The sequence below is a fragment of the Mytilus trossulus genome, chromosome 7, assembly GCF_036588685.1.
Source record: "Mytilus trossulus isolate FHL-02 chromosome 7, PNRI_Mtr1.1.1.hap1, whole genome shotgun sequence".
NCBI lineage: Eukaryota > Metazoa > Mollusca > Bivalvia > Mytilida > Mytilidae > Mytilus > Mytilus trossulus.
In genome coordinates this window covers 84518173-84534834 of record NC_086379.1, presented here as the reverse complement: position 1 = coordinate 84534834, position 16662 = coordinate 84518173, and the positions used below count along the sequence as shown (strand labels likewise).

Sequence of the window (16662 nt, the reverse complement as noted above, 5' to 3'; positions counted from 1 at the left end):
GAACATTGCATTATATGGGGGCACCCAGCAGGTATTTCCAACCGTCACCCCAAAAACCAATTGTTAAACTATTCTAAAATTGCTCCATTTTTAATCAATTAATGTATTATGGACCTTCTATTTCGAATTTTTGGTTAAAATATTTTTGATGTTTCTATATCTAAAATACGGACTTTGTCATAACCTTATATTGGGCGTACCTATTTTATATCCACAACTTCCTTCAAACACTTGTCATAACTTAATTAATCTTTTTCAGTTTCCTTATCATTTAATTAAATTGTGCACCTCTTTTTTTTATTTTTCGAAAATTCAGCAGTTTTCTAGTTCCATGATAAGGACTTTTCCACTACTTTATTGGGTGATACCAATTTTCTATACGCAACTTTCAAAAACTTACCATATATTAATAAAACTTCCACATATTCGTTATTGAATGATGCCCCTGTGCACCTATAATTTAGTTTTTTTGGTGGTCTATTTTTTTCCAAAACATGGACTATAGAAGTGGCGGGATATAATTTCGTCAATTCTTTGCTCAATACCTAAAGTTTTTAAACAAAGCTTTCTCTTTCTATTTTTTGTCATTTTTTAAGAGAAAAGCTTGATGTATGTTATCACCAATTGGTCAACGGCAGACGGTGTCTTTAAAAATGTAATAGTTAAACAGATTACTGCAACGACACACTAATACAAAGTCCATAAGCGAATCATGTATCGCTTTTTATGTATTTGATTTTAAATAAGACTGACGGAACAAAATATAATTATTTTGCAGTCTACAAAAATCATCAGAAATATATTTGTATTGTCTGATGAAAGAAATTACACGTTATAGTTCCATGGACACAATCATAATATCACATAGACACGTATATACCTTCAAATTGCCGTTGTTTTTTTTTTCTTCAAAATCACGACTGGTCATACAGACAAAAAATATGAAATCGCTACTAGAATACAGTTACTTTTAGACTGATCGTACAGTAATTTATTTTGGGATCCTCACGGAAAGCATATTTTGTATTTGAAATACGAACATTCTACTTATATACGGTAAGAATATTGAAACAGTATATATTTAACTGTAAACTGATGCAAATATTTGCAATAAAAGATCATTTGATTTGTACTACGGGAGCAAAATTGTCCATCGATTTCACTTTTTTCTATGAAGTTGGTGTGATGCACACGTATATTTTATATTCTACTGCATGTTTTTGTTACAGTTACTAATATTTATGATGCTATACATACATTTAAGATGTGCAAAACACTTTATAGATATAGGAGTAAACAAATGATGAGAAAATGCACCAAAACAAAACCGTTCTGTTAGCCAGTTTGAAAGTCCTCGCTTCGAAAATCTCGACTTCCGGATAGCGTACAGAATAGTATCTACACTGTGTATGGAGGATCTTCTATGGAATTCTTAGGACAAATGTTAATAGAAACTTACCTGGGACATATGGAGGATCTTCTATAGAATTCTTAGGACAACTGTTAATAGATCCTTACCTGGGACATATGGAGGATCTTATATGGATTTCTTAGGAAAACTGTTAATAGATCCTTACCTGGGACATATGGAGGATCTTCTATGGAATTCTTAGGACAACTGTTAATAGATCCTTACCTGGAACATATGGAGGATCTTCTATGGAATTCTTAGGACAACTGTTAATAGATCCTTACCTGGAACATATGGAGGATCTTTTATGGAATTCTAGAGACAAATGTTTATAGATCCTTACCTGAGACATATTGAGGATCTTCTATGGAATTCTTAGGACAACTGTTAATAGATCCTTACCTGGGACATATGGAGGATCTTATATGGATTTCTTAGGACAACTGTTAATAGATCCTTACCTGGGACACATGGAGGATCTTCTATGGAATTCTTAGGACAACTGTTAATAGATCCTTACCTGGGACATATGGAGGATCTTATATGGATTTCTTAGGACAACTGTTAATAGATCCTTACCTGGGACACATGGAGGATCTTCTATGGAATTCTTAGGACAACTGTTAATAGATCCTTACCTGGGACATATGGAGGATCTTATATGGATTTCTTAGGACAACTGTTAATAGATCCTAACCTGGGACACATGGAGTATCTTCTATGGAATTCTTAGGACAACTGTTAATAGATCCTTACCTAGGACATATGGAGGATCTTCTATGGAATTCTTAGGACAACTGTTAATAGATCCTTACCTGGGACACATGGAGGATCTTCTATGGAATTCTTAGGACAACTGTTAATAGATCCTTACCTAGGACATATGGAGGATCTTCTATGGAATTCTTAGGACAACTGTTAATAGATCCTTACCTGGGACTTATGGAGGACCTTCTATGGAATTATTAGGACAACTGTTAATAGATCCTTACCTGTGACATATGGAGGATCTTATATGGATTTCTTAGGACAACTGTTAATAGATCCTTACCTGGGACACATGGAGGATCTTCTATGGAATTCTTAGGACAACTGTTTATATATCCTTAACTGTAACATATGGAGGATCTTATATGGATTTCTTAGGACAACTCTTAATAGATCCTTACCTGGGACACATGGAGGATCTTCTATGGAATTCTTAGGACAACTGTTAATAGATCCTTACCTGGTACATATGGAGGATCTTATATGGATTGTTTAGGACAACTGTTAATAGATCCTTACCTGAGACATATTGAGGATCTTCTATGGAATTCTTAGGACAACTGTTAATAGATCCTTACCTGTGACATATGGAGGATCCTCTATGGAATTCTTGGGACAACTGTTGATATATCCTTACCAAGGACATATGGAGGATCTTCTATGGAATTCTTAGGACAACTGTTAATAGATCCTTACCTGGGATATATGGATGATCTTCTATGGAATTCTTAGGACAACTGTTAATAGATCCTTACCTGGGACATATAGAGGATCTTCTATGGAATTCTTAGGACAACTGTTAATAGATCCTTACCTTGGATATATGGATGATCTTCTATGGAATTCTAGAGACAACTGTTAATATATCTTTACCTGGGACATATGGAGGATCTTCTATGGAATTCTAAGGACAACTGTTAATAAATCCTTACCTGGGACATATGGAGGATCCTCTATGGAATTCTAAGGATATCTGTTAATAGATCCTTACCTGGGACATATGGAGGATCCTCTATGGAATTTTAAGGATATCTGTTAATAGATCCTTACCTGGGACATAGGGAGGATCTTCTATGGAATTCTAGAGACAACTGTTAATATATCCTTACCATGGACATATGGAGGATCTTCTATGGAATTCTAAGGACAACTGTTAAAAGATCCTTACCTGAGACATAAGGAGGATCCTTTATGGAATTCTAAGGACAACTGTTATAAGATCCTTCCTGGGACACATGGAGGATCTTCTATGGAATTCTTAGGACAACTGTTAATAGATCCTTACCTAGGACATATGGAGGATCTTCTATGGAATTCTTAGGACAACTGTTAATAGATCCTTACCTGGGACACATGGAGGATCTTCTATGGAATTCTTAGGACAACTGTTAATAGATCCTTACCTGTGACATATGGAGGATCCTCTATGGAATTCTTGGGACAACTGTTGATATATCCTTACCAAGGACATATGGAGGATCTTCTATGGAATTCTTAGGACAACTGTTAATAGATCCTTACCTGGGATATATGGATGATCTTCTATGGAATTCTTAGGACAACTGTTAATAGATCCTTACCTGGGACATATAGAGGATCTTCTATGGAATTCTTAGGACAACTGTTAATAGATCCTTACCTGGGATATATGGATGATCTTCTATGGAATTCTAGAGACAACTGTTAATATATCTTTACCTGGGACATATGGAGGATCTTCTATGGAATTCTAAGGACAACTGTTAATAAATCCTTACCTGGGACATATGGAGGATCCTCTATGGAATTCTAAGGATATCTGTTAATAGATCCTTACCTGGGACATATGGAGGATCCTCTATGGAATTTTAAGGATATCTGTTAATAGATCCTTACCTGGGACATCGGGAGGATCTTCTATGGAATTCTAGAGACAACTGTTAATATATCCTTACCATGGACATATGGAGGATCTTCTATGGAATTCTAAGGACAACTGTTAAAAGATCCTTACCTGAGACATAAGGAGGATCCTTTATGGAATTCTAAGGACAACTGTTATAAGATCCTTACCTGGGACATATGGAGGATCCTCTATGGAATTCTAAGGACAACTGTTAAAAGATCCTTACCTGGGACACATGGAGGATCTTCTATGGAATTCTTAGGACAACTGTTAATAGATCCTTACCTAGGACATATGGAGGATCTTCTATGGAATTCTTAGGACAACTGTTAATAGATCCTTACCTGGGACTTATAAAGGACCTTCTATGGAATTATTAGGACAACTGTTAATAGATCCTTACCTGGGACATATGGAGGACCTTCTATGGAATTTTAAGAACAACTGTTAATAGATTCTTACCTGAAACATATGGAGGATCTTCTATGGAATCCTTAGGACAACTGTTAATATATCCTTACCTGGGACATATGGAGGATCTTCTATGGAATTCTTAGGACAACTGTTAATAGATCCTTACCTGGGACATATGGAGGATCTTCTATGGAATTCTTAGGACAACAGTTAATAGAAACTTACCTGGGACATATATAGGATCTTCTATGGAATCCTTAGGACAACTGTTAATAGATCCTTACGTGGGACATATGGAGGAAATTCTATGGAATTCTTAGGACAACTGTTAATAGAAACTTACCTGGTACATATGGAGGATCTTATATGGATTTCTTAGGACAACTGTTAATAGATCCTTTCGTGGGACATATGGAGGAAATTCTATGGATTTCTTAGACAACTGTATAAAGATCCCTACCTGGGACATATGGAGGATCTTCTATGGAATTCTTAAGACAACTGTTAATATATCCTTACCTGGGACATATGGAGGAAATTCTATGGATTTCTTAGGACAACTGTATAAAGATCCTTACCTGGGACATATGGAGGATCTTCTATGGAATTCTTAGGACAACTGTTAATAGATCCTGCTACAAAATTTGATATCTCATTCATGTCCTGAAATATTGCATATGGTTAAGTAGATAAACAAGTATCAAAGAAAATACTCAAAATTAAAAAAAAAATGCCTTTTTATTCATTTATATGAAGAAAGAAAAAAAATCATTATGAGAAGAAGAGAAAAACAGCTCTCAAGAGCCGGTGTCGGGTGTTGCTCACATGTATTTACTGTTGTTCTTGAAATCATGTAAAATAAGGTATAAATCATAATTAATACTGTTAGATACTATAATTAAATTTAAAATAATAACCAAAAACTGCAAAAATATCCTTAAAATAACTTATTTGGGGACAGCAACCCAACAACTTGTTGTCTGAAAATTTCAGGGCAGACTAATCGAAACTTGTTACCCTAAGGATGATTATGGCCAAGTTTGGTTAAATTCAGGGCAGATGATCTCAACCCAATAAACATGTCAGATTTGCCCTAAAAGCCTTAGTTTCAGAGATAAAGCAAACAAACTGCATTTTACCCTTATGTTTTATTATTAGCCATGTCAGCCATCCTTGTAGGCAGGCAGGATCATCAGACACATTTTTATTAAACTAGAAAACTTAATGATGATTGTGGCCAAGTTTGGTTAAATTTGGCACTGTAGTTTCAGAGGATAAGATTATTTTAAAAGGTAATGATCACCATGGACGACGACAACAACCGAAGCCAGGTGATGAGAAAAGATCACTTTGCCCTATGGGCCAGGTGAGCTTAAAAAACTACATTTAAATATTGGTTAAGTTATCTCAAAATTGTATTGGGACAGCTTTAGTTTCAATACGAGTTCATCGTTCCACTTGTAGGTATTATCCTTTTGACTTTTCATTAATATGTCTTTAGCTTTATATTAAAGATCATATCAATAGTTATACATAATGTTATCAAATATTTATGAAATCACTGACGAGATATAAACCTGTTGGTGCACAATCATATGAAATACTGTAAATTCAGCAATTATTGCATGAATCTATTATTGTGGTTTTGTCATTTGAGACTAAAAAGCAATTTTAATTTTTGCGATTATGAAAAAAATCCTGTTTAATTCATATAAACAATTTCGAATCGAAAAGTTTTTTAATTATTGCGATTATAACCATGTCACATTTTTTTGTATCAATAAAAACATTGCAATAGTTTCTGCATTTACAGTATATATTATGACTTTTTTTATGCATTTCTTCAAAATATAACAGCATGATACAGATTTCTTTTCATCCTTTTAATATAAGTTAACAAGGTGGAAAACTGACATTAATTGATTGAGCCCTAAGAGGTATACATAACAACAAGAAAGGGGATAGTGTCTTTCTTCTCCAAGGGTATCACCAGTCCAATAGTCAGCAATTCTGAGTTGACATAAATTATCATTTACACATCAATAATTATAAATTAAATGTTAACAAAACTTTGACCATTTTTGAAATACTAAGGATTTCTACTCCAGGATAACCTTAGTTTGTTGATCATTATGAAATATGCTTTTCACAGATGATAGCAGATATGCTCCTTATGTTGTAACCACAATGCTGTCCCCTTTTCACGATTGTAACCTAACGAATTAGACTTGTTACTGGGTTTGTACTAACATGAGCAACACAACTAGTGCCACCTGTGGAGCAAGATCTTATTACCCTTCAGGAGCACCTGAGATTATCCCTAGTATTTGGTGGGGTTGGTATTGCTTAGTCTTTAGTTTTCCATGTTGTGTTTTGTGTAGAAATGTTTGTCTGTTGATATTTTTTTCTTTGTTAGCCATGGCGTTGTCAGTTTATTTTTTACTTATATAAGTTTTAAATGTCTCCCTGGTATCTTTCACCTCTCTTTTAGCTGTATTTAACCAAATATTTTGGAATTTTGGGTCCTCAATGCTCTTAACTTTATACTTTATAAGGTCTCTTTATCTTTTTTGATTTGAGTGTCACTGATTAGTCTTTTGTAGACAAAACATGTGTATTGTGTACAGAATTTTATTCCTGGTATCTATTTACTTTTTTCACATATAAATGTCACCTGAAATCATTTCACATACAAATGTCATGTGGCATCATTACTTACATACAAATGTCATGTGACATCATTACTTACATACAAATGTAATGTGACATCATTACTTACATACACATGTCATGTGACATCATTACTTACATACAAATGTCACGTGACATCATTGATTACATACAAATGTCATCTGACATCATTACTTACAATCCACATTCCATCAAACTGTACTTTGTCATGAAAACTCTTTACAAGTTGTGTCCAGTAGTCAAAGGATCTGTTGTTTGTGAAGTCAGGAAAAACTACATTACCTGGCCATACCTGTAATAACGTCATGATATAATTACTTGAAGTCAGGGAAAACTACATTACCTGGCCATACCTGTAATAATGTAATGATATAATTACTTGAAGTCTGGAAAAACTACATTACCTGGCCATACCTGTAATAATGTCATGATATAATTACTTGAAATCAGGGAAAACTACATTACCTGGCCATACCTGTAATAATGTCATGATATAATTACTTGAAATCAGGGAAAACTACATTACCTGGCCATACCTGTAACAATGTAATGATATAATTACTTGAAGTCAGGAAAAACTACATTACCTGGCCATACCTGTAATAATGTCATGATATAATTACTTGAAATCAGGAAAAACTACATTACCTGGCCATACCTGTAATAATGTCATGATATAATTACTTGAAATCAGGAAAAACTACATTACCTGGCCATACCTGTAACAATGTAATGATATAATTACTTGAAGTCAGGAAAAACTACATCACCTGGCCATACCTGTAATAATGTCATGATATAATTACTTGAAGTCAGGAAAAACTACATTACCTGGCCATACCTGTAACAATGTAATGATATAATTACTTGAAGTCAGGAAAAACTACATTACCTGGCCATACCTGTAATAATGTCATGATATAATTACTTGAAGTCAGGAAAAACTACATTACCTGGCCATACCTGTAATAATGTCATGATATAATTACTTGAAATCAGGAAAAACTACATTACCTGGCCATACCTGTAACAATGTAATGATATAATTACTTGAAGTCAGGAAAAACTACATCACCTGGCCATACCTGTAATAATGTCATGATATAATTACTTGAAGTCAGGAAAAACTACATTACCTGGCCATACCTGTAACAATGTAATGATATAATTACTTGAAGTCAGGAAAAACTACATTACCTGGCCATACCTGTAATAATGTCATGATATAATTACTTGAAATCAGGAAAAACTACATTACCTGGCCATACCTGTAATAATGTCATGATATAATTACTTGAAATCAGGAAAAACTACATTACCTGGCCATACCTGTAACAATGTAATGATATAATTACTTGAAGTCAGGAAAAACTACATCACCTGGCCATACCTGTAATAATGTCATGATATAATTACTTGAAGTCAGGAAAAACTACATTACCTGGCCATACCTGTAACAATGTAATGATATAATTACTTGAAGTCAGGAAAAACTACATTACCTGGCCATACCTGTAATAATGTCATGATATAATTACTTGAAGTCAGGAAAAACTACATTACCTGGCCATACCTGTAATAATGTCATGATATAATTACTTGAAATCAGGAAAAACTACATTACCTGGCCATACCTGTAACAATGTAATGATATAATTACTTGAAGTCAGGAAAAACTACATCACCTGGCCATACCTGTAATAATGTCATGATATAATTACTTGAAGTCAGGAAAAACTACATTACCTGGCCATACTTGTAACAATGTAATGATATAATTACTTGAAGTCAGGAAAAACTACATTACCTGGCCATACCTGTAATAATGTAATGATATAATTACTTGAAGTCAGGGAAAACTACATTACCTGGCCATACCTGTAATAATGTCTTGATATAATTACTTGAAGTCAGGAAAAACTACATTACCTGGCCATACCTGTAACAATGTAATGATATAATTACTTGAATTCTTGGAAGACTACATCACCTGGCCATACCTGTACTAATGTAATGCTATAATAACTTGAAGTCTAGAAAGACTATATCACCTGGCCATACCTGTAACAATGTAATGCTATAATTACTTTAAGTCTAGAAAGACTATATCACCTGGCCATACCTGTAACAATGTAATGGTATAATTACTTGAAGTCAGGAAAAACTACATTACCTGGCCATAACTGTAATAATGTAATGATATAATTACTTGAAGTCTGGAAAAACTACATTACCTGGCCATACCTGTAATAATGTAATGATATAATTACTTGAAGTCAGGAAAAACTACATTACCTGGCCATACCTGTAATAATGTCATGATATAATTACTTGAAGTCAGGAAAAACTACATTACCTGGCCATACCTGTAACAATGTAATGATATAATTACTTTCCTAAGGGGCAGACGCCAAATAGGAACAGACAGATATAAAATAATATACCAAACCCCCTGGTCTCTTCCTTTAGAGCAGGATATAAATATTTCAACATTCTAATATTCTTTTCAATATAAACAATCTTACCATAGATATTTGGATTCAATTCCCTATTTTTCTCCTTTTTTAAAGGTTAAGCTTAACTTTCAAACCAACTCTGTTTTAACCTTAAGTGATAAGAATTATTAAATTATTAAATTTTAGAATGCATAATACCCTGTTAAAACAGAAAACTTCAATAGAAAATACCTCTGCAGACTGACATAGAACAAACAAATCTTTAAAAAAAAAACCAAGCCATGCATCTAACAACATAACAGTCATTTGGATTTTTTTTGTTTTTACCGGTCAAGGAAAAAAATATGATTTTTTAACAGGCAATTGTTTAAACATACAAAGGGTTACCAACAGTTAAGTCTAACACCATAGATTGGGACTTTACAATTTAGACTTTATCTGACCATTAATGATGTATTTTGCTTTTGAGTAGCAAGAATAGAAGAAGTTACTTCAACTTAACAAAACACTGTTCTAACCATCTTGAAGGTCTAGTTCCTGATGGAATTGTAAACTTTACATCAATTGAAATCAATAACAAGAAAAATATATACCCTTTTTTGTAATTTATAACTCTTTTTAATTAAAGATTATATATTGCTTTGAGGAAGTCAATCAAGGTGATGATGCCATGTCCCAAAACACATGTGTATCTTCCAAAGACACTTTCAATAACCAAATAATCCAGCATTTCTCTATCTCAAAGATATATGATACAGTTACAGGGGAGGTAATGACGTTGCTATTGAAAACAAGTACATGGACCCCTCTTTTTTTAAATGGTAATAGATTGATTGTATATGAAGACTATTTGTTCCAATTTTCATGACAAAATCACTGATGATTTTTTTCAGAGTTAGAAAAATAGTCATCAAATATACATTTCTTTGACAGCATATGTCCCTTTAAGGAGTTTTGTTACATATCAACAATCATCATGGTTTATTCATGGATTATCAGCCTGATATATTGAATTTTTAGACATGCTGACCCCTAGATATTTTTATTGTGTTTTTGGTATGGTTGGATTGCTGTATTATTGGAATATCACATACATCTCCTTTCATTTAAATCAAACAAAGGATGGGAACTAGGTATACATGGTCTAAAGAGGGTAAAATGCAGCTAAGGTATATGACATTCATTAAAAGAAAATTAAAAGATTTATGAACTAGAGGCTCTTAAGAGCCTGTGTTGCTCACCTTGGTCTATGTGCATATTCAACAACAGACACAGATTGATTAATGACAAAAATGCGTTTTGGTGATGGTGATGTGTTTATAGATCTTACTTAACTGAACATTCTTGCTTCTTACAATTATCTATAATAAACTTGGCCCATTACGGCATTAGTAACCGAGGAAAATATTTTGTTACAATTTACAACCAGATGCTCCGCAGGGCGTAGCTTTATATGACCGCAGAGGTTGAACCCTGAACGGTTGGAGCAATTATGGACACAACATTCAAGCTGGATTCAGCTCTAAATTTGGATTTTGATTAAATAGTTGAAACAGCATAGGTTTCTGACACAGAATGAATGTGTTCTAATGAACTTAAATTTTTTGTTTTCTCTTAGAGCAATTCCCTATGCTGTTGAATATTAATCCTCTCAAAAAAATGTTTGAAGAAATTTTCTTTTTATTTATGAAATTTCAAATGAGAAAAATTGAACCCAATTTTTTTAATCACATCCCCCTTTCCCTTTTTCCAAAACTAATCTCAATTAAAATTTCTAATGGAGTTTGCAACAATAACTACTCATTTAAATACATCATAAAATATTAAGATGTAAAAAACTGCTTGTTATCACTGAATGGTAAAGATTATTTTAATTTATCATTTGGTAGTAAAAAGTGAACATACATTGTATATTGTATATAACAAAGATTTAAGTTGATTCTGGACAAAGAAAGATAACTCCAATTAAAAAATAATCTTGCTATTGCACAATATTTTGCAATTAGATATTTCTTGCTTACTATTCTGGACAAAGAAAGATAACTCTAATTAAATTTTTTTTTTGCTATTTGGTCCGAGACCACCATTGTCGTCCCTTGATTTTCGTTGTTCACTAATATAGTCCCTAGTGTTGACAGTGGGTTACTTGCCATTAATTTTTATACCTCTTCCAAATTTATTTCTCCATGTTTAATGCCTCAAATTGCAAGTAGGGGGATAAAATTACATTGTAAAAAAATTTGGGTCCAGAATTTTAAAAGAAAGTAGTGATTTGGTCCTTTGAAAAAGATTGAAAATGAGCACTTCGGAAGCTGTCAAAAGATTTCAAGACGCCCTAAACATAAAATTGTCCATATTTTGAGTTTGAGGCGATGAAGTTTTCTATAATTTTGATATAATTTGTCCCAAAAGTAGTACAACACACTGTAAAAGTTTCTTTGAGAAAGCGCAGGTGGGATTTTTTTTATTTTCATTTATGTTCTAAAAGAAATGCACTATGAATTAATTGTGTTCTCGGACCATTTCACAATATTGTGCAATTAGATATTTCTTGCCATTGTGCAATACTTTGCAATTGAAAAGACTTGCTATTGCACAATACTTAATATAATAATTTTAGATCCTGATTTGGACCAACTTGAAAACTGGGCCCATAATCAAAAAGCTAAGTACTTGTTTGGATTTAGCATATCAACGAACCCCAAGATTTCAATTTTTGTTAAAATCAAACTAAGTTTAATTTTGGACCCTTTGGACTTTAATGTAGACCAATTTGAAAACAGGACCAAAAATGAAGAATCTACATACACAGTTAGATTTGGCATATCAAAGAACCCCATTTATTCAATTTTTGATAAAATCAAACAAAGTTTAATTTTGGACCCCGATTTGGACCAACTTGAAAACTGGGCCAATAATCAAGAATCAAAGTACATTTTTAGATTCAGCATATCAAAGAACCCAACCAATTCATTTTTTGTCAAAATCAAACTAAGTTTAATTTTGGACCCTTTGGACCTTAATGTAGACCAATTTGAAAACGGGACCAAAAGTTAAGAATCTACATTCACAGTTAGATTAGGCATATCAAAGAACCCTGATTATTCAATTTTGATGAAATCAAACAAAGTTTAATTTTGGACCCTTTGGGCCCCTTATTCCTAAACTGTTGGGACCAAAACTCCCAAAATCAATACCAACCTTCCTTTTATGGTCATAAACCTTATGTTTAAATTTCATAGATTTCTATTTACTTATACTAACGTTATGGTGCGAAAACCAAGAAAAATGCTTATTTGGGTCCCTTTTTGGCCCCTAATTCCTAAACTGTTGGGACCTAAACTCCCAAAATCAATACCACCCTTTCTTTTGTGGTCATAAACATTGTGTTTAAATTTCATTGATTTCTATTTACTTAAACTAAAGTTATTGTGGGAAAACCAAGAATAATGCTTATTAGGGCCCTTTTTTGGCCCCTAATTCCTAAACTGTTGAAACCAAAACTCCCAAAATCAATCCCAACCTTTCTTTTGTGGTCATAAACCTTGTGTCAAAATTTCATAGATTTCTATTAGCATAAACTAAAGTTATAGTGCGAAAACTAAGAAAATGCTTATTTGGGCCCTTTTTGGCCCCTAATTCCTAAAATGTTGGGACCAAAACTCCCAAAATCAATACCAACCTTCCTTTTGTAGTCATAAACCTTGTGTTAAAATTTCATAGATTTCTATTCACTTTTACTAAAGATAGAGTGCTTAAACTAAAAGTATTCGGACGACGACGCTGACGCCAACGTGATAGCAATATACGACGAAATTTTTTTCAAATTTTGCGGTCGTATAAAAATTAAAAAAAATTATGAAAATTGTTAAAAATTGACTCTAAAGGGCAATAACTCCTATAGGGGTCAACTGACCATTTTTATCATGTTGCCTTGTTTGTAGATCTTACTTTGCTGAACATTATTGCTGTTCACAGTTGATCATTATCTATAATAATATTCAAGATAATAACCAAAAACAGCAAAATTTCCTTAAAATTACCAATAAAGGGTTAGCAACCCAACAACAGGTTTTCCGATTCATCTGAAAATTTCAGGGCAGATAGATCTTGACTTGAGAAACAATTTGAACCAATGTGAGATTTGCTAAATGCTTTGGTTTCAGAGTTATTAGCCAAAATCTATATTTTACCCCTATGTTCTATTTTCAGCCATGGCAGCCATCTTGATTGGCTGGCCGGGTCAACAGACACATTTTTAAAACTACATACCCTATTAATGATTGTGGACACGTTAAGTTAAATTTTACTTAGTAGTTTTGGAGGAAAAGATTTTTGTAAAAGATTACAAAAATTTACGAAAAATTGTTGTAAATTGACTATAAAGGGCAATAACTCCTTAAGGGATCAATTGATCATTTTGATGATTTGACTTATTTGTAGATCTTACTTTACTGAACATTATTGCTGTTCACAGTTTACCTTTATCTATAATAATATTCAAGATAATAACCAAAAATGGTAATAGTTATCAAAGGTACCAGGATTATGAAATTTCCTCAAAATTAACAATTTAGGGGCAGCAACCAAACAATGGTTCTCTAATTCATCTGAAAATTTTAATGCAGATAGGATCATGACCTGATTTACAATTTGACCTGTGTAAGATTTGCTCTAATGCTTTGGTTTCAGAGATATAGGCCAAAATCTACACTTTACCCCTATGCTCTATTTTTAGCTATGGCTGCCATTTTGAATGATTGACCGGACACATTTTTAAATCTAGATACCAAAATGATGATTGTGGCCAAGTTTGGTTCAATTTGGCCCAGTAGTGGAAGCAGAGAAGATTTTGTAAAAGTTAACAAAACAGACAACAAACACGACAGAGGATGACAGACGCCGGATGCAAAGTGATGAGAAAAGCTCACTTGGCCCTATGGGCCAGGTGAGCTAAAAATGATGAAAAATATGAACAAAATAATCCAATTTTATCCACAATGGGTAAGAGTTCAGAGTAAAAACCAGCTGAGATGATATGTTCAGACCCATTACAAGATTAACAATGACCTCACCAGATTGGTTCGACGTGCAACAGTTCTTCCTTTTGTACTAATGCAACATGTAGTGGATATTTGGTTGAATGCATTAGAAGAAATCGAAGAAGCCAACACAAACATCAACACATTAGCGTTTACAGAATATTGGGTTGAGACTAACCACCACAATAGGAACCATTATGACACAGTAGGCCCAAGAACAAACAACCAATTCTAAAGAAGGCTGGCATCATAAACTTAAGAGTCATGTAGAGCACCCACACTCAAACATCTTTAACTTGGTAAAACTCCTAAAGAAACAGCAAGCAGCTATTAAAGTAAGATTGATTCAATACTCAGCAGGTAGTAAATGTCGTCCAAGTAAAAAAAAGTATATCGAAAATGACACCAGGCTAGATTACCTAAAGAAAAGACTACAAGATGACACCAGTAGAATATGCAGATGCCGCCTCATATCTGTTACATATTATTTAGTGGAACTTTTGAGAAATAAACTTTATCGAATTCTTTATCTGTGTAAACATTGTAACATCTATTGGTGAGCATTCAAACATTTGTATAAGTCAGAATTAATGAAATCTGTACTTTAATTGTGCTATTGTCAGTATGTCAATTTATTTATATAATCATGAAATGTTTCTGAAATTTGTATACCCTCAAGCCTCCTTAATGGTGATATAGTCAGTATGTCTATTTATTTATATTATCATGACATGTTTTGATCATTGCTGTATTTTATTCATGAGACACTGTTATATATTTGATATAGAAATCCTTATTTTCCTTTGTTTTATTATATTAATTCCTAATGAAAAAAAGATCATCAACACATTCAATTACCTAAATTTTCAATATTAAAAATGGGTTTATTTACACTTTAACGATAAATTTAAGCTTTTTGTAAATAGATTAGATCCTAATCAATTTATGTTTTGATAACTCTTAATCTGTTCATAATTATTCAACCTATGCCAAAAAAATTTCATACAATTTTATACCTACATTTCAAAATGTTGGCATAGGTTGAATATATGAACCATATCAAAAATCAATTATAATTACAATTTTCTTTAAATCAAAATTTAAAGGTCCATAAGATAATCATCAATATATCATGTATGTCTATATCATTTAAATATTTACTGGTAACCAAGATCAGGTATAAACCTGTCTTAATTAACTTCCTGGTACAGAGACATTTATAGGAACAGACACAGAAAAGAAAGTAAAATTAATTATAAACAGATGAAGTGATATTGACTCATATCAAAAAGGTACATGTTTGAAAAAGTAAAAATCACTGCCTTAAATGAGGCCTCATATTTGTTTTACATAATTATATACCTTCCAAATGCACAAAAGGAAAAGACAAATATTTGAAAGCCAAGATAAATAATGTCAGAAAATTTTCAAGAGCTATAAACATGATAAAGCAACAGGACCCAAATAAATAACAAAATCCTTCTAAGGCCAAATTTGGCTGAATGAGTTGAAATCTTAGGTTCTGTATCATTTTAAATTTTATAAATGGACATACAATACATAAAAATTCTATGTTAATATTTTCCTTAAAATATGACACTAGAGTGATTTTTGATATGCATTTTCATAATATGGAAAGAATATTAAACTCTCTGACTGTATGAACTAATTTTCAAGATATTTCAGTATAATTTGCATGTTTCTTGTACAAAATTGTCAAAAAGAAAATATTAAAGGGGCACTAGCTGTCAAAGTTATGTTCACAGATACTAATCAAATTCTCATATTTGATTTATAATGTAAAACATTTATCCAAACTATCAAAAGTCTAAATAAAACAATATATAAGGCACAGGCATGAAAATATTAAGCAATCACTTCCTGTTGAATTATTCTAGGTCTGTTCAATTTCATATAAAAGATTAAAAATGAATGTTTATCACTGTTTATATCTTAAATACCTTTACACAAACAATTCATGTGTTATCCATCTCA

General features: G+C 32.6%; 1 protein-coding gene across 3 annotated transcripts in view; it reads right to left on the bottom strand.

Moving 5' to 3' along the window:
• Nucleotides 1–16662, bottom strand: part of LOC134726038 (lysosomal alpha-glucosidase-like) — a 70228-nt gene that overhangs the window by 23738 nt on the left and 29828 nt on the right. For all 3 annotated transcript variants that reach the window (XM_063590412.1, XM_063590409.1, XM_063590411.1), the window contains exons 9-10: nucleotides 7348–7461; nucleotides 5057–5141 (exon numbers count right to left, since the gene is read on the bottom strand). In XM_063590412.1, coding sequence (XP_063446482.1) covers nucleotides 5057–5141; nucleotides 7348–7461 — 199 coding nt within the window. The remainder of the gene's footprint in view (nucleotides 1–5056; nucleotides 5142–7347; nucleotides 7462–16662) is intronic.